The sequence below is a fragment of the Bubalus kerabau genome, chromosome 17 (genome assembly GCF_029407905.1).
Source record: "Bubalus kerabau isolate K-KA32 ecotype Philippines breed swamp buffalo chromosome 17, PCC_UOA_SB_1v2, whole genome shotgun sequence".
NCBI classification, from domain to species: domain Eukaryota; kingdom Metazoa; phylum Chordata; class Mammalia; order Artiodactyla; family Bovidae; genus Bubalus; species Bubalus kerabau.
Window position 1 is genome coordinate 58,719,287 of NC_073640.1, and position 22,723 is coordinate 58,742,009.

The 22,723-nt window shown below is 49.1% G+C and overlaps 1 protein-coding gene across 1 annotated transcript; it reads left to right on the forward strand.

Moving 5' to 3' along the window:
* Positions 1 to 18,863: 18,863 nt before the first annotated feature.
* Positions 18,864 to 20,355, forward strand: LOC129631840 (galactoside alpha-(1,2)-fucosyltransferase 2). Its single transcript, XM_055553100.1, has one exon. The coding sequence runs from the start codon at positions 18,864 to 18,866 to the stop codon at positions 19,896 to 19,898; it is 1,035 nt and encodes a 344-aa protein (XP_055409075.1). The 3' UTR covers positions 19,899 to 20,355.
* The last annotated feature ends 2,368 nt before the right edge of the window (positions 20,356 to 22,723 follow it).

Genomic DNA, 22,723 nt, shown 5'->3' on the forward strand with positions numbered 1-22,723 from the left:
AAAGTATTGGAGTTTCAGCTTCAACATCAGTCCTTCCAATGAATATTCAGGTCTAATCTCCTTTAGGATGAACTGATTGGATCTCCTTGCAGTCCAAGGGACTCTCAAGAGTCTTCTCCAACACCATTCATCTAATAAATATATTTATTAGAGTGGACACAAAAAGCAGGTCTTGGGTTCCTCAGCTTTCAGAACTGGGAGGAAGAAATTTCTGTCGTTAAGACACACAGGCGGCTGCGACGACCGGCACACTAAGTGCGGCCGAAAGGAGCTACCCCACATCTGAGGTCAGGGACAGAAGCCAGAAGGACCCCATGCCCGAAGGGCGGCGGCCAAGAGGAGTTACCCCACGTCCGAGGTCAGGGGTAGCGGCCGAGAGTGCCAGGCTGCGACTGCGCAGGAACGGCCGAGAGGAGCTACCCCGTGTCCAAGGTCAGGGGGGTGGCCGGGAGGAGCAACCCCACACCCGAGGCCGGGGGTGGCAGCCGGGAGGAGCAACCCCACGTCCAAGGAGCCGTGGCTGCGCGGGTGCAGGAGGGCCTAGAGGAGCTATCCCACGTTGAAGGTCAGGGAGGGAGGCGGTGAGGAGATACCCCTCGTCCAAGGTAAGGAGCAGCGGCTGCGCTTTGCTGGAGTAGCCGTGAAGAGATACCCCACACCCAAGGTAAGAGAGGGCAGACACACTGAAACCATACTCAGAGAAAACTAGTCAATCTAATCACACTAGGACCACAGCCTTGTCTAACTCAATGAAACTAAGCCATGCCCGTGGGGCAACCCAAGATGGGCAGGTCATGGTGGAGAGATCTGATAGAATGTGGTCCAATGGAGAAGGGAATGGCAAACCACTTCAGTATTCTTGCCTTGAGAACCCCATGAACAGTACGAAAAGGCAAAATGATAGGATACTGAAAGAGGAACTCCCCAGGTCAGTAGGTGCCCAATATGCTACTGGAGATCAGTGGAGAAATAACTCCAGAAAGAATGAAGGGATGGAGCCAAAGCAAAAACAATACCCAGCTGTGGATGTGACTGGTGATAGAAGCAAGGTCCAATGCTGTAAAGAGCAATATTGCATCAGATCAGATCAGATCAGATCAGTCGCTCAGTCGTGTCTGACTCTTTGCGACCCCATGAATCGCAGCACACCAGGCCTCCCTGTCCATCACCAACTCCCAGAGTTCACTCAGACTCATGTCCATCGAGTCAGTGATGCCATCCAGCCATCTCATCCTCTGTCGTCCCCTTCTCCTCTTGCCCCCAATCCCTCCCAGCATCAGAGTCTTTTCCAATGAGTCAACTCTTTGCATGAGGTGGTCAAAGTACTGGAGTTTCAGCTTCAGCATCATTCCTTCCAAAGAAATCCCAGGGCTGATCTCCTTCAGAATGGACTGGTTGGATCTCCTTGCAGTCCAAGGGACTCTCAAGAGTCTTCTCCAACACCACAGTTCAAAAGCATCAATTCTTCGGCGCTCAGCCTTCTTCACGGTCCAACTCTCACATCTAACAAGAAAAACCATAGCCTTGACTAGACGGACCTTTGTTGGCAAAGTAATGTCTCTGCTTTTGAATATGCTATCTAGGTTGGTCATAACCTTCTTTCCAAGGAGTAAGTGTCTTTTAATTTCATGGCTGCAGTCACCATCTGCAGTGATTTTGGAGCCCATAAAAATAAAGTCTGACACTGTTTCCACTGTTTCCCCATCTATTTCCCATGAAGTGATGGGACCGGATGCCATGATCTTCGTTTTCTGAATGTTGAGCTTTAAGCCAACTTTTTCACTCTCCTCTTTCACTTTCATCAAGAGGCCCTTTAGTTCCTCTTCACTTTCTGCCATAAGAGTGGTGTCATCTGCATATCTGAGGTTATTGATATTTCTCCCGGCAATCTTGATTCCAGCTTGTGTTTCTTCCAGTCCAGCGTTTCTCATGATGTACTCTGCATAGAAGTTAAATAAGCAGGGTGACAATATACAGCCTTGACGTCCTCCTTTTCCTATTTGGAACCAGTCTGTTGTTCCATGTCCAGTTCTAATTGTTGCTTCCTGACCTGCATTCAGATTTCTCAAGAGGCAGATCAGGTGGTCTGGTATTCCCATCTCTTGAAGAATTTTCCACAGTTTATTGTGATCCACACAGTCAAAGGCTTTGGCATAGTCAATAAAGCAGAAATAGATGTTTTTCTGGAACTCTCTTGCTTTTTCCATGATCCAGCGGATGTTGGCAATTTGATCTCTGGTTCCTCTGCCTTTTCTAAAACCAGCTTGAACATCTGGAAGTTCACAGTTCACATATTGCTAAAGCCTGGCTTGGAGAATTTTGAACATTACTAGCCTGTGAGATGAATGCAATTGTGCGGTAGTTTGAGCATTCTTTGGCATTGCCTTTCTTTGGGATTGGAATGAAAACACATTTTCCAGTCCTGTGGCCACTGCTGAGTTTTCCAAACTTGCTGGCATATTGAGTGCAGCACTTTCACAGCATCATCTTTCAAGATCTGGAATAGCTCAACTGGAATTCTATCACCACCACTAGCTTTGTTCGTAGTGATGCTTTCCAAGGCCCACTTGACTTCACATTCCAGGATGTCTGGCTCTAGGTCAGTGATCACACCATCGTGATTATCTGGGTCTTGAAGATCTTTTTTGTACAGTTCTTCTGTGTATTCTTGCCATCTCTTCTTAATATCTTCTGCTTCTGTTAGGTCCATACCATTTCTGTCCTTTATCGAGCCCATCTTTGCATGAAATGTTCCTTTGGTATCTCTGATTTTCTTGAAGAGATCTTTAGTCTTTCCCATTCTGTTGTTTTCCTCTATTTCTTTGCATTGATCGCTGAGGAAGGCTTTCTTATCTTCTTTTGCTTAAATTGCTATTCTTTGAAACTCGGCATTCAGATGTTTATATCTTTCCTTTTCTCCTTTGCTTTTCGCTTCTCTTCTTTTCACAGCTATTTGTAAGGCTTTCCCAGACAGCCATTTTGCTTTTTTGCATTTCTTTTCCTGGGGATGGTCTTGATCCCTGTCTCCTGTACAATGTCACGAACCTCATTCCATAGTTCATCAGGCACTCTATCTATCAGATCTAGGCCCTTAAATCTATTTCTCACTTCCACTGTATAATCATAAGGGATTTGATTTAGGTCATACCTGAATGATCTCATGGTTTTCCCTACTTTCTTCAATTTAAGTCTGAATTTGGCAATAAGGAGTTCATGGTCTGAGCCACAGTCAGCTCCTGGTCTTGTTTTTGCTGACTGTATAGGGCTTCTCCATCTTTGGCTGCAAAGAATATAATCAATCTGATTTTGGTGTTGACCATCTGGTGATGTCCATGTGTAGAGTCTTCTCTTGTGTTGTTGGAAGAGGGTGTTTGTTATGATCGGTGCATTTTCTTGGCAAAACTCTATTAGTCTTTGCCCTGCTTCATTCTGTATTCCAAGGCCAAATTTGCCTGTTACTCCAGGAGTTTCTTGACTTCCTACTTTTGCATTCCAGTCCCCTATAATGAAAAGGACATCTTTTTTGGGTGTTAGTACTAAAAGGTCTTGTAGGTCTTCATAGAACCATTCAACTTCAGCTTCTTCAGCGTTACTGGTTGGGGCATAGACTTGGATTACTGTGATATTGAATGGTTTGCCTTGGAAACGAACAGAGATCATTCTGTCGTTTTTGAGATTGCATCCAAGTACTGCATTTCGGACTCTTTTGTTGACCATGATGGCTACTACATTTCTTCTGAGGGATTCCTGCCCACAGTAGTAGATATAATGGTCATCTGAGTTAAATTCACCCATTCCAGTCCATTTCAGTTCGCTGATTCCTAGAATGTGGGCATTCACTCTTGCCATCGCTTGTTTGACCACTTCCAATTTGCCTTGATTCATGGACCTGACATTCCAGGTTCCTATGCAATATTGCTCTTTACAGCATCGGACCTTGCTTCTATCACCAGTCACACCCACAGCTGGGTATTCTTTTTGCTTTGGCTCCATCCCTTCATTCTTTCTGGAGTTATTCCCTTCCTGTTGGTTTGGACCAGTGAGATCACAGTCCAGATATCAGAAGAGGAAAGAGGAAGCTGGGGTCTTTATACTCCGAGATCCATCCAGAAATCAGAAGAGGAAAGAGAGTGAAGTTGGCGTATATATTCTCCCAGATGAATCCCGGCTGACCTAGAGGTGGTGGTAACAGCTCCCTGCAGGTACATTCCAGGGAGTTGTACCATCTCAGTCAAAATCAGGTTGATTTACAGAAAATAATGAAGAGAGGTGACATTTCTTGCAGACCTGACTTGGAGGATGGAGGTGAAGTCTGTGTGGGGTGTCATAGCACCCATGGGTGGGAAGCAGGGTGCTGTTTTCCTGCACGTCTTTCCTTGCACATCCTGGGGACCTTTAGGTGCTGGGGGAAGACCTCCCAGGAGGTCTCCACAGAGGAAGGGTCCTGCCAGTGGACAGAACAGGCATAGGCTGGCTTTCAGGCACTGAGTGGAGTAGCACCATAGACTGTTCTGAAGTGAAGTGAAGTATTGGTCACCCAGTCATGTCTACTCTTTGCAACCCCGTGGACTGTTGCCCACCAGGCTCTCTGTCCATGGAATTCTCCAGGCAAGAATACTGGAATGGGTTGCCATTTCCTTCTCCAGGGGATTTTCCCAACTGAGGAATGGAATCCAGGTCTCCCACATTCCAGGCAGATTCTTTACTGTCTGAGCCACCAGGGAAGCCCACATGCTGAGCTGAGCTCTGTTTATTCTGGACACTCAGGGGACCCAGCTCCTTCTCTGTGTTTGACATGCCTTACTTAGAAGAAGAAGTCAACTTTTATTTTATCGGGGCCAAAGCAGGAACTGGCCAGCTGCTAATAATCTGAAGTTATTCTGAAATGAAGTCACTCGGTCGTGTCCGATTCTGCGACCTCATGGACTGTAACCTACAAGGCTCCTCTGTCCATGGAATTTTCCAGGCAAGAGTACTGGAGTGGGTTGCCATTTCCTTCTCCAGGCTGCTAATAATAAATTACACTAATGCATTCAAGAAATATTTACTAAGCTCCTTAGTGGGTTTTTAGGGCTTCCTAGGTGGTGCTAAGTGGTAAAGCACCCACCTGCCGATGCAGGAGACTTAGCGTGACGGTTCAATCCCTAGGTCAGGAAGATCCCCTGGAGGAGGACATGGCAACCCACTCCAGTATTTTTGCCTGGAGAATCCCATGGACAGAGGAGTCTGGTCAGCTACAGTCCATGGGGTCTCAAAGAGCTGGACACAGCTGAAGCAACCTGAGTCCTTAGTGGGTTGGAAAACCCTTCAACACCTTCCCCCTGCTCCTCACCAGAGGGGACACAAGGATGGCAGAACAGGGGGACTACTTAGGGCCCCTGAAGGCAGAGCTCTCACAGCCCAGCACTCCATACAGAATCAGTGCACCCTATGTGTTTGTTAGGAGTTGAAATGTGAATTGTGTCCCCTTAAAAGATGGGTTGAAATCCTAACCCCCAGTACCTCAGGATCTGATATTTGGGAAAAGGGTCTTTACACATTAATGAGTCATGATGAGGGCTTCCCTGGTGGCTCAGTGGCGAAGAATCTGCCTTCCAATTCAGGAGACATGAGTTCGATCCCTGGGTGGGGAAGATCCCCTAGAGGAGCGCATGGCAACCGGCTCCAGTATTCTTGCCTGGGAATTTCTGTCTCCAGAGGAGCCTGGCAGGCTACATACAGTCCATGGGGTTACAAAGAGTCACACACGCACACAGTGAAGTAGGGTGGTCCCTTACTCCAACAGGAAAGCCCGGGATGACGGAGGCAGAGATTGGCTTTTAGTGTCCAAAGCCGTGAGAGAATAATTTCCTATTGTTTTAAGCCACCCGGTTTGCAGTATGCTCTTCTAATAACCCTGTAAAACAAATAGCAGTGATAAATGAATATTGACTGAATGGGCTGAACAAGCACTGGCTCAGCACTGAGTTCCTGGCTTAGGACATAAGCCGATTACAGCTGGCAAGTCCCTGGATGCCCTGACCCAGGATCTGTGTTTCCTGCTCGGAGCCTGGAAGCCAGGGGCCATTAAGAGGACAGTGGGGCTGAGTCCAGCAAGGTGGGGCCTGGCTGAACCTGGGAAGCTGCCAGAGGCTCTACAGGTGTGGCCCAGGGGTGACCTACAGCTTGTAAATAAGTCCCCGAAACACTCAGAGCCCATTAACATCACATGAGCGTTATCTTAATGGAAGAGACTCGCACTTGTCAGTTAGATGCCTGGACCAGAACCAAACCAACCCAGCTGGGGCAGGGGGTGGGGGGTGGGCGTCCTTTGGGTCCTCCCCACGTGTTGATTTGAGTCCAACCAGAAGGTTTCCCGGGTGGGACAGCCCTCTTGGGCCTTCTTGGACTGAAAGGAGCCAGGGAGGCTGGGTCTGTTGGACAAGGTTCATTTGAGGCTCAGCTGGGGCTCAGGAGATTCAGTCTTATCACCTACAAGCTCCAGATGGGACTCCTTCCTCGTGGCCAATGAGAGAGAAGCCACCCCACTCCCGCTTCAGCACCCTGGCCCTCAGCAACCACCAACCTGATTTCTATGTCTATGGATTTGCTTTTTCTGGACATTTCCTATATGTGGTTCTTTGGCTAGGCATCATTTTTGTTTTTAACTTATTTTTAAGAAAGTATCCCTGTTTCTTTTTTAAAAATAGTTGTTTCTGGGTCTTAGCTGTGGGATGTGGATTCTCTCACTGTGATGTGGGGCTCAGCTGCTCCACGGCATGTGGGATGTTAGTTCCCTGATCAGGAATCCAACCCGTGTCCCCAGCATCTTAACCAATGGACCACCTGGGAAGTCCATGGTCAGACATTGTTTTAACCCTCAGAGAGGTGATGTTACTTGTCCAGGGTTGCGCAGCAACTGGGGCTGAAATCAGCATCCTGTGGCCAGAAGGTGTGCATTTACCTGTGTGTCGTCTGAGTTATCCCGTGAAGTACATTCTAGGCAGGGCCGAGTGAACGGAGACCTTCAGGTACTGCTCAATGGGGTGATGAAAATGTTCCGAAATGACACTGTGGGTGGTTGCCGAGCTCTGAATCCATTGTGATTTCAAAGCCACTCATTTACAAGCCGCTCAAAACCGTTCTTGTATGCTTTATTTTTCTTCCAGTTTTATGGGGTATAATTGTCATACAGCACAGTATAGATTGAAGATGTACCCAGAATGGTTGGATTTACATGCATCATGAAGGGATGGTTACAGAGATACAACGTTAAAGAAATAGAAAAAAAATTTTTTTCTTGTGGTGAGAACTCTTAGAAATTACTCTCTTTGAATTGTATACTTTAAATGGGTGAATTTTAGAGTATGCGAACTATATCTCAAAGCTGTTATTTAAAAAAAAAAAAAAAAAAAAACCCTGCTCCTGTGCAGGGAATCCAAAGCTGGTGCTCTGTGACAACCTAGAGGAGTGGGATGGGGAGGGAGTTGGGAGGGATTTTCAAGAGGGAGGGGACACATGTATACCTTTGGCCAATTCATGTTGAGGATGGCAGGAACCATCACAGTATTGTGAAGAAATTATCCTGTCATTAAAAAAAAAAAACCAGCTCCTGGCACATATACATGTATAGTGAGGCTCAGCCATCATCACACACACAGCAAAGGGTGCTGGGAATTCCCTGGCGGTCCAGTGGTTAGGACTCTGTGCTTCCACTGCAGGGAGACGGGTTCCATCCCTGGTTGCAGAACTAAGATTAAAAATTTTTTAAAAGCACAGTGTGCCACTACAGGTGGGCTCTGGGGCAGGGACCAGAGGATTTTCACTTTTGCATGAGGATGTAGTTGGTGGTGATTCAAAGAAAAAAGACAGCTTTGAGATCATCCAGGAAACTATAATGTAGGCTGGGTATTACATGGTATTCAGAGATGACTGTTAATATTTAGATGTAGTAACAGCAAGGTGCTTGTTACATATTTTTAAATATTCTCCTCAGTCTGAGGAGCACCGTGAAATGTTTACAGATGGGATGAGGAAGCCTGGGAAGGTGAGGTAAAGATGCCCAAGAATGCCAAGGCGTTGAAAACAGCGTTTGGTGGGGGTTTTAGTTCTGCAGATCTCAGAGATAATGTTATCCCTTGAAGGGGAACCAGGACCCTGCCCCAAGCCCACACTAATGTTTCTTTTTTTTTCCTTAATAATGAGAATTTTCAAAACAAATATCTATTTTTTTGACTGCACCAGGTCTTTGATGTGGCATGTAGGATCTTTAGTTGTGTGTGTGTGTGTGTGTGTGCGTGGGTGCACATGCACGCACTCAGTGGTGTCCAACTGTGTGACCCCATGGACTGTAGCCCACCAGGCTTCTCTGTCCATGGGATTCTCCAGACAAGAATACTGAAGTAGGATGTCATTTCCTTCTCCAGAGGATCTTCCCGGCCCAGGTATCGAACCTGTGTCTCTTGTGTCTCCTGCTTTGGCGAGTGGGCTCTTTACCTTCTGAACCATAGTAGTGGCATGCAGGCTCTTAGTTGAGGCATGTGAACTCTTAGTTGCAGCATGTGGGATCTAGTTTCTAGGCCAGTGATTAACCCTGGACCCCTGCATACATTGAGAACACAGTGTCTTAGCCCCTGGACCACTAGGGAAGTCCCAGCACTGTTTCTTGACTGGCCCTTCCTTCCCGTATTGGCAACTGTTCGAACCTGCCCTTTGGAATTCAAGGAAGGGGTCACAGAAAGGCTTTTGTGCCCTGGAGCCCCGCCACAGGGTCTGGCTTCATTTCACTATGACAGGCTGACTACAGCAAAAATCAGTTTACCACTTTGAAGTACATGACACGGTGATTTCTTAGCGCACTCAGAATCTTGTACAGCCATCACCCCTATCAATAAATTCCTGAACATTTCCATGCCCTCAAAAAGAAGCCCTGTTGCAAGCACTCCCTATTCCCTCCCTCCCCTCAGCCCTTGGCAACCACTTTCTGTCTTTCCTGATTTGCCTGTTCTGCTCCTTTCATACAGAAAATGATACCCTATGAAGCTATTAGTCATGGTGAGACTTTTTACACCATGGACATTGATGAATTCAGGGGTTTCTTCTCCAGGGAGCTGGTTGTTAAGAGTTTACCAGTGCACCCTAGTTCCTGAGACAGGAGAAGAGAAGAGTTAAAAGTTCTCAGATCAGGAGTACTGTCCCTCAGGGGCCATTTGGGGAACATAGGAGGGCGTTCTCAGTTGTCACAGTTGTTTTTCGACAGTAGCAGATGGAGCAGTGAGTGGTCAGGATTGCTAAAGTTAACACAGTGAAGAATTATGCTGCACACCCATGACTTTTCAACAACCCGTTGGACATTCGTACAGCTGAAAAAAATCCGCTTCTGAGTCTCACATCTATTTTGCATGTATTATAAGCCCCCCTGCTGGCACCCCACTCCAGTACTCTTGCCTGGAAAAGCCCATGGACGGAGGAGCCTGGTAGGCTGCAGTCCATGGGGTCACTAAGAGTCGGACATGACTGAATGACTTCACTTTCACTTTTCACTTTCATGCATTGGAGAAGGAAATGGCAACCCTCTCCAGTGTTCTTGCCTGGAGAATCCCAGGGACGGGGGAGCCTGGTGGGCTGCCGTCTGTGGGGTCACACAGAGTCGGACACGACTGAAGCGACTTAGCAGCAGCTGCTGCTTTTTTTCATGTCACCGACTCTTTGGGGAAACAAGGTCATTCATCCTGTAGCCAGTGTTTCAGTTCCTGGACTTGGCTGACCTTGTCCTCATGGTGTTGATTCACTGGCAATTTTATCCTCCTGTTTTCTGAAAACAGCTGATTACAGTGAGAGGCTTGATCGGATTCAGGTTCCTTTTTTTTTTGTAAGCAGGGGAAGGTTGAGGAGGGACATTTGTAGATGGTGAAGGGACCTCCTGTCACCTGATGGGCAGTGGGGGCACTGCTTGTCCCTCTTTCAGTGTTTCGGGACTGCTGGGGGCTCTGGCGATGCCCGCCTCACCGCCTGCCCTCCCCCCGCCCCCAGTTAAATCCTTCATCAATCTTGTGCCTGAGTTTGGCTGCCGCAGACAAGCCCTGTCTGACATACCATTTATGGGCTTCTCTGGTGGCTCAGTGGTAAAGGATTCAGGGGACATGGGTTCAATCCCTGGTCTGGGAGGATCCCACATACTGTGGAGAAACTAAGCCCATGTGCCACAAATACTGAACCCACGTGCTGCAACTGCTGAAACCACATGCCCTGTGCTCCACAGCAAGAGAAGCCACCGCAGTGAGGAGCCTGCTCGCCGCAACCAGAGAAAAGCCTCACAAGCAAGGAAGACCCAATGCGGCCAAAACATAAATAATTTTTTTAAAAGTTAGTTACCATACAGCTCTGCTAAAATGACGGGGAAAGGGGCTTCCTGCTGTCGACTTTCAAAAGAGGCACAACGTGAGAGTTGCGAGTTACGTTTTACTTGGGCCAAAATGAAGACTGCCGTCTGGGAGACAGCACCTCAGATAGTTCTGAGAACCTGCTCCAAAGAGGTAGCGGGCGAATTTGTGATTTGGGTGAAGAGGGAGTTCATGCGATGAAGCACTTATCTTACAAAAGGTCTTCTGCTAGTCACCAAGGAGCAGATATCATCGTGAAGGCATTTAGTGCTTTTCTAGATATGAGAAAATAACTAATCATATCTAACTAATCTCAGTCACTCAGTTGGGTCCGACTCTTTGCAACTCCATGGACTGCAGCACGCCAGGCTTCCCTGTCCATCACCATCTCCTGGAGCTTGCTCAAATTCATGTCCATTGAGTCGGTGACGCCATCCAACCATCTCATCCTCTGTTGCCCCCTTCTCCTTTTGCCCTCAATATTTTCCAGCATCAGGGTCTTTTCCAATGAGTCAGCTCTTTGGGGGCTTCAGCTTCAGCATCAGTCCTTCCAATGAATATTCAGGATTGGACCCAGAATATACCAACAATCCAGAGAAGGCACTGGCAACCCACTCCAATACTCTTGCCTGGAAAATCCCATGGACAGAGGAGCCTGGTGGGCTGCAGTCCATGGAAAGAGTCGGACATGACTGAGCGACTTCGCATTCACTTTTCACTTTCACGCTTTGGAGAAGGAAATGGCAACCCACTCCGGTGTTCTTGCCTGGAGAATCCCAGGGACGGGGGAGCCTGGTGGGCTGCCGTCTATGGGGGTCGCACAGAGTTGGACACAACTGAAGCGACTTAGCAGCAGCAGCAGCAGCATACCAACAATCGTCAGGAATCTTTTGAAACAAGGGAAACTGAGAAGAGTTGCTACCTGCCAAAGTGTTTTCCAAGGTTCTGGCCTGCCTGGCTTCATGTTCCAGCTTCTCTGACTTTCTGGCCATGTGGCTTGGGCAAGTTATTTCACCTCTGTGCCTCTAGGGTTGTTCCCCGCTGTACCTTGAGAGAGAATTGCTGTGGAGATGGGATGAGGTCGGTAGGCCAGGTAAGTGCTAATAGCTGGTTGCCAAAATAAACGAACATAGGCCGCTGAGAGGCGAGAGCCCCGGCCCAGCAGGACCCTGTCCTCCTCCTCCAGGCTGCCTCCCGGCTGGTGTCCTGCCACACCCCGGGAGAAGGGAGGGGCTCCGGCCTCACCTGTCAGGGCCACTCAGCCGCCCGGCCACCCCGCCTTCCAGAGCCTCCGGAAGGCAGAGTAGATCCTGGGCGGGGTTTTCGGCCACAGGTACTGGAAGGTTCGGGGCGATTCTGATCGAGGCGCCGACCCCGAGGGAAGAGTGTGCGCTGAGCTGCTGAGAGAACCACTTTATGTCCAGCCACGACCAGGTGAGAGATGGAGTCGGGGAGTTCTCTCCGCCTGCAGGCGCGAGCGCGCGCGCGCACACACACACACACACACACACACACACACACACACTCGAGACTTGATCCCAGGGATCCAGCGGCAAGTGGAGACTCGGGCTCTCCACTCCTTGACCTCTGATCCCCTCTGGGCTGCACCCCCACCTCGGGGCCTCGGCAAGCCGGGCATCCACCCCTGACAGCCCAGGCACCCACCACCCCTGCCCCAGTACACAGGCTGCCTGATCTTTTCGTCAGACGCCCTCCTCAGCTCCCTTCACCTCCCTTTCTGGCAGATCTGATACTTGACCCTGTAAGGTATAGTTCGGGCGGAGGCAGAAAAGGAGAGAAGACCTCAACGGAAGTGGGTTACCTTTATTCAGGCAAGGAGGGGCGACAGTCGGCCTAACGACCAGGCAGAGCGCAAGAGGGATCAGGGAGGCTTCATATTTAAAGGGAGGTTTGTGGAAGCGATAAGGGAAACGTTGGTCAGGTGGGATGTTTTGGGTATTCTTTAGTTGAGATGGCATTTGTAGTTGGGCAGGGGGTGATAAGTCCTCTGGGCAAGGGCTGATAAGTCTCTGGCAGATGAAGGGGAAGGAAGGTTTCTGAACACGGGGTGATAAGTCCCAGATAGATACAACCGGCCTGGAGCATCAGAGCGGGACCTAAAGTTCGGTTTTGTTTTCTCCGCTTCAGTAAGGGTCTTTGTTGTTTTCTTTTCTAGGCCCAAAGACTCCTTCAGAGCCCCCATCCCCTCCATCACCCCTGCTCTCCCTTCCCCACCCAAGGCCACCTGCCGCTTCCCTCCCTCCCTCCTGTCACCTGTTCTCCAGGAAGCAACCTGAGAATGAACGGCCAGGACGGGCCGTAGTGACTGCTCCCCCACCTCCGGGAGGCACAGAGGGCAAGACCCTGGTCGGAGACCCCGGGTTGCGGCCGCGGCCCCGCCCCCGCCCGGGAGGTGGCAGTATCTCCGGCTCCCTAGCTCCATCCTGAGTCCGCGCTTCCATTCTAGGCTGGACCTAAAGTCGGGGATATCAAAGCGGTAGCCCCACATGTTTGTCTTAGCTCTTTCCCAGCGTTGTGATCATGGGGTGAATTTCAGGGAGAGGTGTGAATGCTGCGAAGCTGCCCACGCCCAGGGTAGGTGTGGCTGGGCGGGCACTGAGCTGGGTACCCAAGCCGACCTGGGGAAGGGGGCGGGAAGGAGCGGGGCTTTCAGAGCTGACGGAGCCGGACATGCAAATTACAGGGTGAGCTCTGGTGCGCGGACAGATGCAGGCGAGGAGGGGAGGCTGCGGCCAGACTCCCAGAGCGGAGTGGATGAGGCCAGCCCTGGGACAGAGAGGCGTGAATGAGAACGAGAACGTTTAAAAGGAGTCATGGGCAGATTTTGACGATCTCACTTTTCTGAGGGACCTGGAGGCTGGATTCCCCCTGCAAAGTTGGGGCTCCTTTCAGTTCCCTATCCTACCGCAACCCCCAATGAGATGAACCCCCCAGGGGTCCGCCTCTCATCCCTCCCTGAAGGGTGTGATGCAGCTGTTAGGACGGAGGGCAGATAAGGACATGGACTTCCTGACCTCAGAGGGCTGGAGGGAAAGGCAGGCTCCTCCCACTTGCCTTGGATCAGGACTTTGCCCAGGACTTTAGCAGTCAGGGTTTTCCCTGCGGGAGCGCACCCCCAGGACCCAAAGACATGGGGGAGGGGTACGGGGCAGGCCTGCTTTCTGGGTCTCCTCCCCTCCCCACGGCGTTTTTTTTTTTTTTTTTTTTTTTTTTTGGTTGCCGCTGGGTCTTCCTTGATGCTCCTAGGCTTTCTGTAGTTGCAGTAAGCAGAGGCTACTTTTCACTGGGGCGTAAGGCTTCTCATTGCGGTGGCTTCTCTTGTTTCGGTTCCTGGGCTCTACAGCAATGTCTCAGTAGTTGTGGTGCACAAGCTGAGTTGCATGTGGCATGTGAAATCTTCACTGACCAGGGATCAAACTCATGTCCTCTGCACTGGCAGGTGGATTCTTAACCACTGGACCCCCAGGGAAGTCCTTAACTCTATTTTTTTTTTTTAAATCAAACTTCAATCATGGCAAGTGAATCACAGACACACTCACTCACTCTCTGGAATAACAGCCCCCAGAGTCAGCTCCATCCATTGTGTCTGTATCTGACCAATGCAGCTACTTTGTTGGTCTCAGAATTCCCAGCCTCTGATGAAACTGATTCCTCCTCTAGGTCTGCCCTCTTCACAGTCATGTCTGACTTCTCCCAATGCTGTGTGTGATCTGTGGTCTAAATGCTAGATTTGACCATGACTCCTGCACCCAACTGCGCGACTTCACTTCCACTTTTCACTTTCATGCATTGGAGAAGGAAATGGCAACCCACTCCAGTGTTCTTGCCTGGAGAATCCCAGGGACGGGGGAGCCTGGTGGGCTGCCATCTATGGGGTTGCACAGAGTCGGACACAACTGAAGCGACTTAGCAGCAGTAGCAGCACCTGCACCCAAGGGGGCTTCCCAGGTGGCCCTAGTGGTAAAGAACCCGCCTGCCAGTGCAAGAGATGCAAGAGACGTGGGTTCGATCCCTAGGTCCAGATGATCCCCTGGAGGACAGCATGGCAACCCAGTCCAGTATTCTTGCCTGGAGAATCCCATGGACAGAGGAGCCTGGCAGGCTACAGTCCATAGGACCGCAAAGAGTTGGACACAACTGAAGAGACTTACTACGCAAACACACACACAACCAATAGGAAAAGTGGAAACCCACTGGTTGCTTGCCCAGAGCCCATACGGAACAGCATGTTTTGCTTTGTATGTGATAATATAAAAAATGTACCGCATGTATATATGTGCCAGGGACTGTTTTAATCCTCAGAGAAGTAAAGCCACTTGTCCGGAATCACAGCTAATGACTTTAGGAGCCCAAGATCAATAGCCTGCAGCTGGAGGGTGTACACCTAACCACAGAGAGATGTGGTTACTGAGTCAAGTATGTTGACTGAAGGCTTCAGGTTCAGTGGCCTTATCTGGAGCTTGTGGGCAACAAGGCTGAGGCTCTTATGAGCAAAAGCTGAACTTTGAAATGAACCTTTTAAAAAATTCATCTCATTTTTGATAGTGCTGGATCCTTGTTGCTGTACACTGGCTTTCTCTAGTTGCAGCAAGGGCAGAGGGAACTACTCTTCGCTGTGGCATGTGGGCTTCTCATTGCGGTGGCTTCTCTTGTTGCAGAACATTGCCTCTAGAACACCAGCTCAGTGGTTGCAGTGCATGGGCTCCACATGTGGAATCTTCCCGGACCAGGAACAGAACCTGTGTCCCCTGCATTGGTAGGTGGATTCTTATCCACTGTACCACCAGGGAAGTCCTTTGAAATGAACCTTACTCAGTAAACCCAGGCTCCCTAGCGCCTCTCTTTCAACGCAAAAGGGGCTAGAGGAGGTCGTACCACTCAGATGTCTATTTCTGGCTACATTCAACACCTGGGGATTCCCAAAGAGCCCACACCCCCAGTCAAATTGGTTCGATTCAAATCCAGGCATCTGGTTGACAAGCCTGAGTCTCTTCTGGAAAGTGAACCCTCCAGCGATCTTACTGGACTCAGAGGGTTTCAGTGACATGAATCAGAAGCAAGGCTATGGCTTCATTATGTCCTGTGATAACTTTTCTCAGCCATAATAAACCCAAAGTCTGCATGGCTTCTGACAGCTTCCCAGCTTCAATCAGGCCACACCTAACTTGATTTAACCCCAACATTCTCTTCTTAGTGGCCATTTTTAAAATATTTATTTATGGCTGCACTGAATCTTGTTGCTGAGTGCAGGCTTTCTCTAGTTGCAGCGAGCGAAGGCTACTCCTAGTTGAGGTGCGTGGGCTTCTCACTGCAGGGGCTTCACCTGTAGCGGGGCACAGGCCCTAGAGCTCAGGCTCAGTAGTTACAGCACCCGGGCTTAGTTGCTCCTTGGCACGTGGGATCTTCCTGAACCAGGGATCAAACCCGTGTCCCCCGCATTGGCAGGAAGATTCTTATCCACCGAGCCACCGGGGGAAGCCCCCTTAACGGCCACTTGGCTCAGCAGCTGGCCCAGGAACACAAGCCCTAGACCAAATCAAATAGAAACTTCTATCTCTAAGCTACTGTGGTGTACAGCGTCCGGGATATGTTGTGGTTAAAGCTTGCTCAGGAGAAAGAGATGTACTTTAACCTGGGTGGGAACTCCGTGTTCACAGAGAAGGAAGAAGGAAGTCTCCGAAAGAGTCGAGAGAACAGAAAGCGTCACTCTCAGGACTCTTCCCAGACACTGGCATTCCCATTCACTCAGAGTCCACACCTGCTCAAACAGTGGTCAGAACCGGATTTTCCCTGGGGCAACGTGTGTTGGCCCAGCCTAGACTGCGGAAGGACAAAGTCCATCAGTCTTTCTAGATGTGATCTTAGCAATGATAAGGTGTTCACTGTGAAGACATTACTTAATTACATCCTTACTGGCTTCTAGCCACAAAATGGGGAATCAGAATCAATTCCTTTCCCTCCTCTTCTTTCCTTACAGCTGCTTTTTTAAATGCTCAGCAACCATACCTTCAAAGTCTCATCCTTTGGGCGGGGGGAAGGGGGGTGTCTTTGATTTGTTTGAAATAATCTCAGCCAACAGCTTAATTAACTGCTTCTCTCTACAAACCACCGAGTCAAGGTGTATGATCCAGGATGGGGAATTCTCAATGCCCTGGACCTCCTCGAATGAGGTTGCAGGAGCCTGTGGCATGAGAGGATGGTCATGTCCCAGGTCTCCAGTGGGACTGGCCACCAACTGAGGGTCTTCAGCTTTGCATGGGAAGAAATTCAAAAGCGAACCACAAAAAAGTGAAAGCAAGTTTATTCAGAGAGATACACAGTCCGTGGGCTTCCCAGGTGGCGCGAGTGGTAAAGAACCCACCTGCCAATGCAGGAGACGTAAGACATGGGTTCAATCCCTGGGTTGGGAAGATCCCCTGGAGGAGGGCATGGCAACCCACTCCAGGATTCTTGCCTGGAAAATCCCCTGGACAGAGGAGACTGGGGGGCTACAGTCCATAGGGTCACAAAGAGTTGGATATGTCTGAAGCAAGTTAGCATGCACGCACACATCCTATAGGCAGAATACGGACCATCTCAGAAAGTGAGAGCCACCCAGAGATGGGTGGTTAGTTTTTACAAGCTGGGATGTTTCATAGGCTAAGAAGTGGAAAGATTATTCCAACTATCTTGGAGAAGGGAGAAAGAGTTCCAGAAACTGGGTCATTGCCCAATTTTTGACTGTATATAGTCAGTCTCAGAACTGTCAAGGCACCCGTGGGTGTGTCATTTAGCATATGCTAATTATTCCAATGAGCGTAGAATGAGGCTCAAGGTCTACTGGAAGTCGAATCTTCTGCCATCTTGGACCTAATTGGTTCTCACCATTTCTTGTTGCAACCTGTTTTTCTCAACGTCTGTGTCATTCTTCAAGGGTGTGTCCTGCCCCCATCCCTTCTATCTCAATACCAGAGTAAGTCCCATGTATTTTCAGAAGGTCTGTCTGACGCAACCACCCTACTCCTGGAACTAACTTCTGTTGTAACCAGGGTTGAAAAGAACAGGTTGTACAGTTGTTCAAGTATTAGCAGATTTTCTAGGATTTCTTTTTTTTTTTTTACTTTCTAATTTTTGGCTGTGCTGGGTCTTTGTTGCTGCATGTAAGATTTCTCTCGTTGCAACAAGCAGGGACTACTCTCCAGCTGTGCGTGGGCTTCTCATCATGCTGGCTTCTCTTGTTTTGGAGCGTGGGCTCTAGATCTTGGACTTTGGTAGTTGTGGGACACAGGCTTAGTTGCCCCATGGCATGTGGGATCTTCCTTAACCAGGGATCAAACCCATGCCCTCTGCATTGCAAGGCAGATTCTTAACCACTGGACCACCAGGGAAGTCCTTTCTGGGATCTCTTGACCAGTAGTTGAAGTTCCTTTGAGATGCCTGCATGTCCCTTCAGCTGTCTTCTGGTTACTGGCTCCCTGTGCTCCAGCCTGCATCTGATATGTCCAGCCACACCAAGCCATACTCTCCCTTTCCAAACCGCCTGCTGTGGTTTCATAGTATGAACTTTGGGTCTTTGTTCCCAGTTCCTAGCCTGGCAGGCTGCAGTCCAAGGGGTAACAAAGAGTCAGACATGACTGAGCATGCACGCACACCCATGTATACTCACAGTCAATAAACATCCACATTTCAAAATACAATTTGTATATGCATAGTGTACGCATATGCTCACACATACACATGTGGTATTTGTTCACAACCACCCTCACACCACATATATAGTACATACTCAGTATGTACACAATACAAATATCACTCAGATATTTTGAGTTTGGTACCAGAACGACAACAATAAAGCAAATATTGCAACAACATAAGTTGTTGGTTTGGTTTTGGTTCCCCAGTGCATATAAAAGTTGCATTTACCCTATACTGTAGTCTATTAGGTGTGCAATAGTTTCATGTCTTAAAAAACAAACCTAATGTACATAATTTAATTAAAAAACAGGTGATTGCTAAAATATGCTCACCATCATCTGACAATCTGGGGTTGCTGCAAACCTTCAATTTGTAAAAAAAAAAAAAAATACAGTAATCATGAAGCACAATAGAATCAAGGGTGCCTCTATATATACAGCCATACAATACAACGTACATTCATATGCACACCATTTCACAGACCATAAGTACACAATGTAAAGATGCCATATATACACATGAAACGCACATGCCATGTGTGTATATATACATACAATGCATATACATGTGTAAACATGCACATATGAGTCCAATGGAAACACAATCATGTAACACACACTCCAGAGATATACCTGCATACATGTACACGAGCACTCACACTTACATCCATGCACACGTAGAGCCAATCCACAAGCACATATTCCCCACAATGTCTGCAAACACAGCTGTGCCACCAGCTTCATGTACAACCCCAGGGCCTCCCTCCCCCCAGCTAACTGGTTCCCTGCTCTCCCTCCCCAGACAGCCATGCTCAGCACGCAGACATTTTTCTTCTTCCCCACGGCCCCCTTCATCCTCTTTGTCTTCACGGCTTCCACCATATTTCACCTTCATCAGAGGCTAGAGAAGATGCAACCCACGTGGGAGTTAGAGGCACTGGAGCCAGCAACTATGGAGACCCCCTCGCGTCCCCAGCCGAGGCCCCAGCTGAAGGGCATGTGGACCATCAACGCCATAGGCCGCCTGGGGAACCAGATGGGGGAGTACGCCACCCTGTACGCCCTGGCCAAGATGAACGGGCGCGCCGCCTTCATCCCGCCCCAGATGCACAGCACGCTGGCCCCCATCTTCCGAATCACACTCCCAGTCCTGCACGATGCCACGGCAAGGAGCGTCCCCTGGCAGAACTACCACCTGAACGACTGGATGGAGGAGCGGTACCGCCACATCCCGGGGGAGTACGTGCGCCTCACCGGCTACCCCTGCTCCTGGACCTTCTACCACCACCTCCGCGCCGAGATCCTCCAGGAGTTCACCCTGCACGCCCACGTGCGTGAGGAGGCCCAGAACTTCCTGCGGGGTCTGCGGGTGAATGGCAGTCGGCCGAGCACCTACGTGGGGGTCCACGTGCGTCGAGGAGACTACGTCCACGTTATGCCCAACGTGTGGAAGGGCGTGGTGGCTGACCGGCGATACCTAGAGCAGGCCCTGGACTGGTTCCGTGCTCGCTACAGCGCCCCGATCTTTGTGGTCTCCAGCAATGGCATGGCCTGGTGTCAGGAAAACATCAACGCCTCCCGCGGCGACGTGGTCTTTGCCGGCAATGGCAACGAGGGCTCGCCCGCCAAGGATTTTGCCTTGCTCACGCAGTGTAATCATACCATCATGACCATTGGGACGTTCGGGATCTGGGCCGCCTACCTCGCAGGTGGAGAGACCATCTACCTAGCCAATTACACCCTCCCAGACTCTCCCTTCCTCAAAGTCTTTAAGCCAGAGGCAGCCTTCCTGCCAGAGTGGATTGGGATCCCTGCTGACCTGTCCCCACTCCTCAAGCACTGATGTTGGCTGGTTCTTGGCACCCCATTCTCCTTTCTGGGCTCCCCCAAGATCAGTTCTGGGGTGTGAGGAGCACATTGTTACATGTTCCAGGGGGCTTCCCTCTTGTACTGTAATGCTTCAGGCTGCAAGCGACAGAAGTCCCAACTAACTTGTTTAAATAACATATTCATGAGTCTCACACAGCATGACCAGAGACGGCAGGTCTCCAGGGTTAATTCAGCAGCTCAACAGGTCATCAGCAATCCCAGTACCATCCATCTTGTTGAGCTTCCATAATCTCTTAAATCAGCTCCCATATGCTCCTTTTGGTCCCAAGAGGGCTACCACATACCCAGGTGTTGCACAGATATCCTCTTTCCAAGGCAGTAAAAAGAAGTTTGTTTTTATCTTATGTCCCCTTTGAAGAGTGTGGGAAACCTTCCAAATCTCCCTGCAACTGGTCCCAGGTCTCATTGACCAGAAGGGTGTCACATGCCCTCTGACGCCTTATAAGGCATGGTGAATTAGACCCTGGGTTGACTTAGCTTCAGATCAATAAATCATTGCTCCCTGCAGCTGTGGAATCAATGGGCCTCCTCTGAAGGACATTGTGGCTTGCAATAAGAAAATTGGGGTGCTCTTACCAAGGAAGAAGGAAGGAATGTCTGCAGGGTACAAAACAGGGAAGCCTTGAATAATTGTACAGCTTGGTCACTGCATAAAGGCATTTGGCCAAGGAGGCAAGGGGGGCTTGCATAAAGCCCATGGTCTGCTCTCCAAGCCATGTGTCCCTGGGACTGTGTCCATCCAGCAGGCTCTCTTTTTTCTAGAAGTTAGTCTTCTCAGGGTGGGGACCTTTTGTCCAATTTTCATAAGACAGCTGTATTGGCTAGTAGTTGGAATCCAAGCCCACATGCCCCACCTCTGCAATCCTGACTTCTAGCGCGTACCATGGCTATTGCTAAGAACTCATAGACCAGTGTGGCTCAATGAACTTAACAAGAGTCCATTCATCCTTTTAGTAAATGCCTGTCATGATGAACCCAACAGGATCCCTGCTCCCAAGGGCTGTGTTGACAAAACATGATGGCTTAAAGTGACAGCAGTTAATTCTTTCCCACTGGTCAGTGTATCAGCTGGGTGAGTCTCTGCTGCATGCAATGCTGGCTGAGGTCTCTTATGAAGCTGCATTTCTGTGGTGCTCATTCGGAGTATCCTGCAGGACAGGATAGCTCAGACTCCCTCGCAACATGGCTTTCAAGTTGTTTGCTGACACATTTGCTGTGGGAGTCTTCAGGTATCCTCATCATGTAGAAAGTAGAGCTATCTGAAGCTGCCATTCTGTGAAGAAGTCCAAAAACAATGGGAGGCCCCACAGAGATGCTCCGATTAACAGTCATAGCTGAGCCGAGCTTCATCCCAGCCCAGGCATCAGAAATGTGAGTGTAGAAGCCTCCAGTTGTTCCAGTCAACCTCACATTTCTGGCAAGCCAGCTCAGTCTCCTGACAACATGTTGCAGAGTCAGGCCATATCTGAATTCCTGATTCACAGATTCTATGAGTGTAATAATACTCTGATTGTATGCCAGTGAAGTATTGGGATGATCTGTTGGGCAGTCATAAGTAACTGAGTAACAAACTAAATAGATTATTCTCTGTATTTGCAAAATCTTTTATGACTTGGCATGAAATAGGCCAACATGAACTTCTCCACCTGACTTGAGATCCCATATGCAAAGGTCCTGTGGCAGAGGGGAGTCTAGTGAAATGAGACTGGTGTGACTGGAATACATGGAGACAGATATAAATGGAGAAGTTAGCAGGGTGGGACTGTGAAATGCCTTATTGACCAGGATAATAAGGACTCTGGGTTTTATTCTAAGACCAATGGGAAGCCATCAAAGGGCTTTCATTAGAGGCATGATATGATCTGATTTGGGGCTTCCCAGGTGCCTTAGTGGTAAAAGAATCCACTTGCCAATCCAGGAATAGAAGGAGATGCAGGTTCAATTCCTGGGTCAGGAAAATCCTCTAAAGGAGGAAATGGCAACCCATTCCAGTATTCTTGCCTGGAGAATCCCATGGACAGAGGAGCCTGGCAGGTTACAGTCCAGAGGGTCACAAAGAGTTGGACAGGACTGAACATACACACACGTACGTATATAATCTGATTTGCTGTGTGGACGTATCTGTCTTCTATGTGGAGGTAAGACTGTAGGGGCAAGGGTGGAGAAAAAGAGACCAGTCAGAAGATTACTGTACCATTCCCAGCACCCTTTGATAGTGGAGCAAGGAGGTAATGGTGACATAGAAGTTTCATTTCAAGACTCCTAGTGTCTCTCTGCCACAGTTTGACATTCCCGAAAATGACGATCCGATAGCTCAATCGGATGGATATTTGAGTCAGGCATCCGCTGTGAGTCAATTACCTGAGGCCATGGGGAAGGGATCACCTAATACCAACATGGCCACTGTGTTCATAAGGGGGTTGGTTCAAGAAAAGGTAATGAAAGAATACCCTAAGAACTGGGAATATGCTCCAAAAATGAATACATAGGGAAGAAAAGGTTTGCCACTCACATTTCAATGATGAAGCAAGTTATGTAGTCATACCCAATTTCAAAGAGGTGTTGAGAAAAGATTAATCAGTGGATCTAAGAAAGAAATGAAAAATTGTATTCAAGACAAATTTGAGGATTATCCCAGGTGGCTCTAGTGGTAAAGAACTCACCTGCTAATGCAGGAGACATAAGAGACACGGGTTTGATCCCTAGGTCGGGAAGATCCCCTGGAAGAGGGCATGGCAACCCACTCCAGTATTCTTGCCTGGAGAATCCCATGGACAG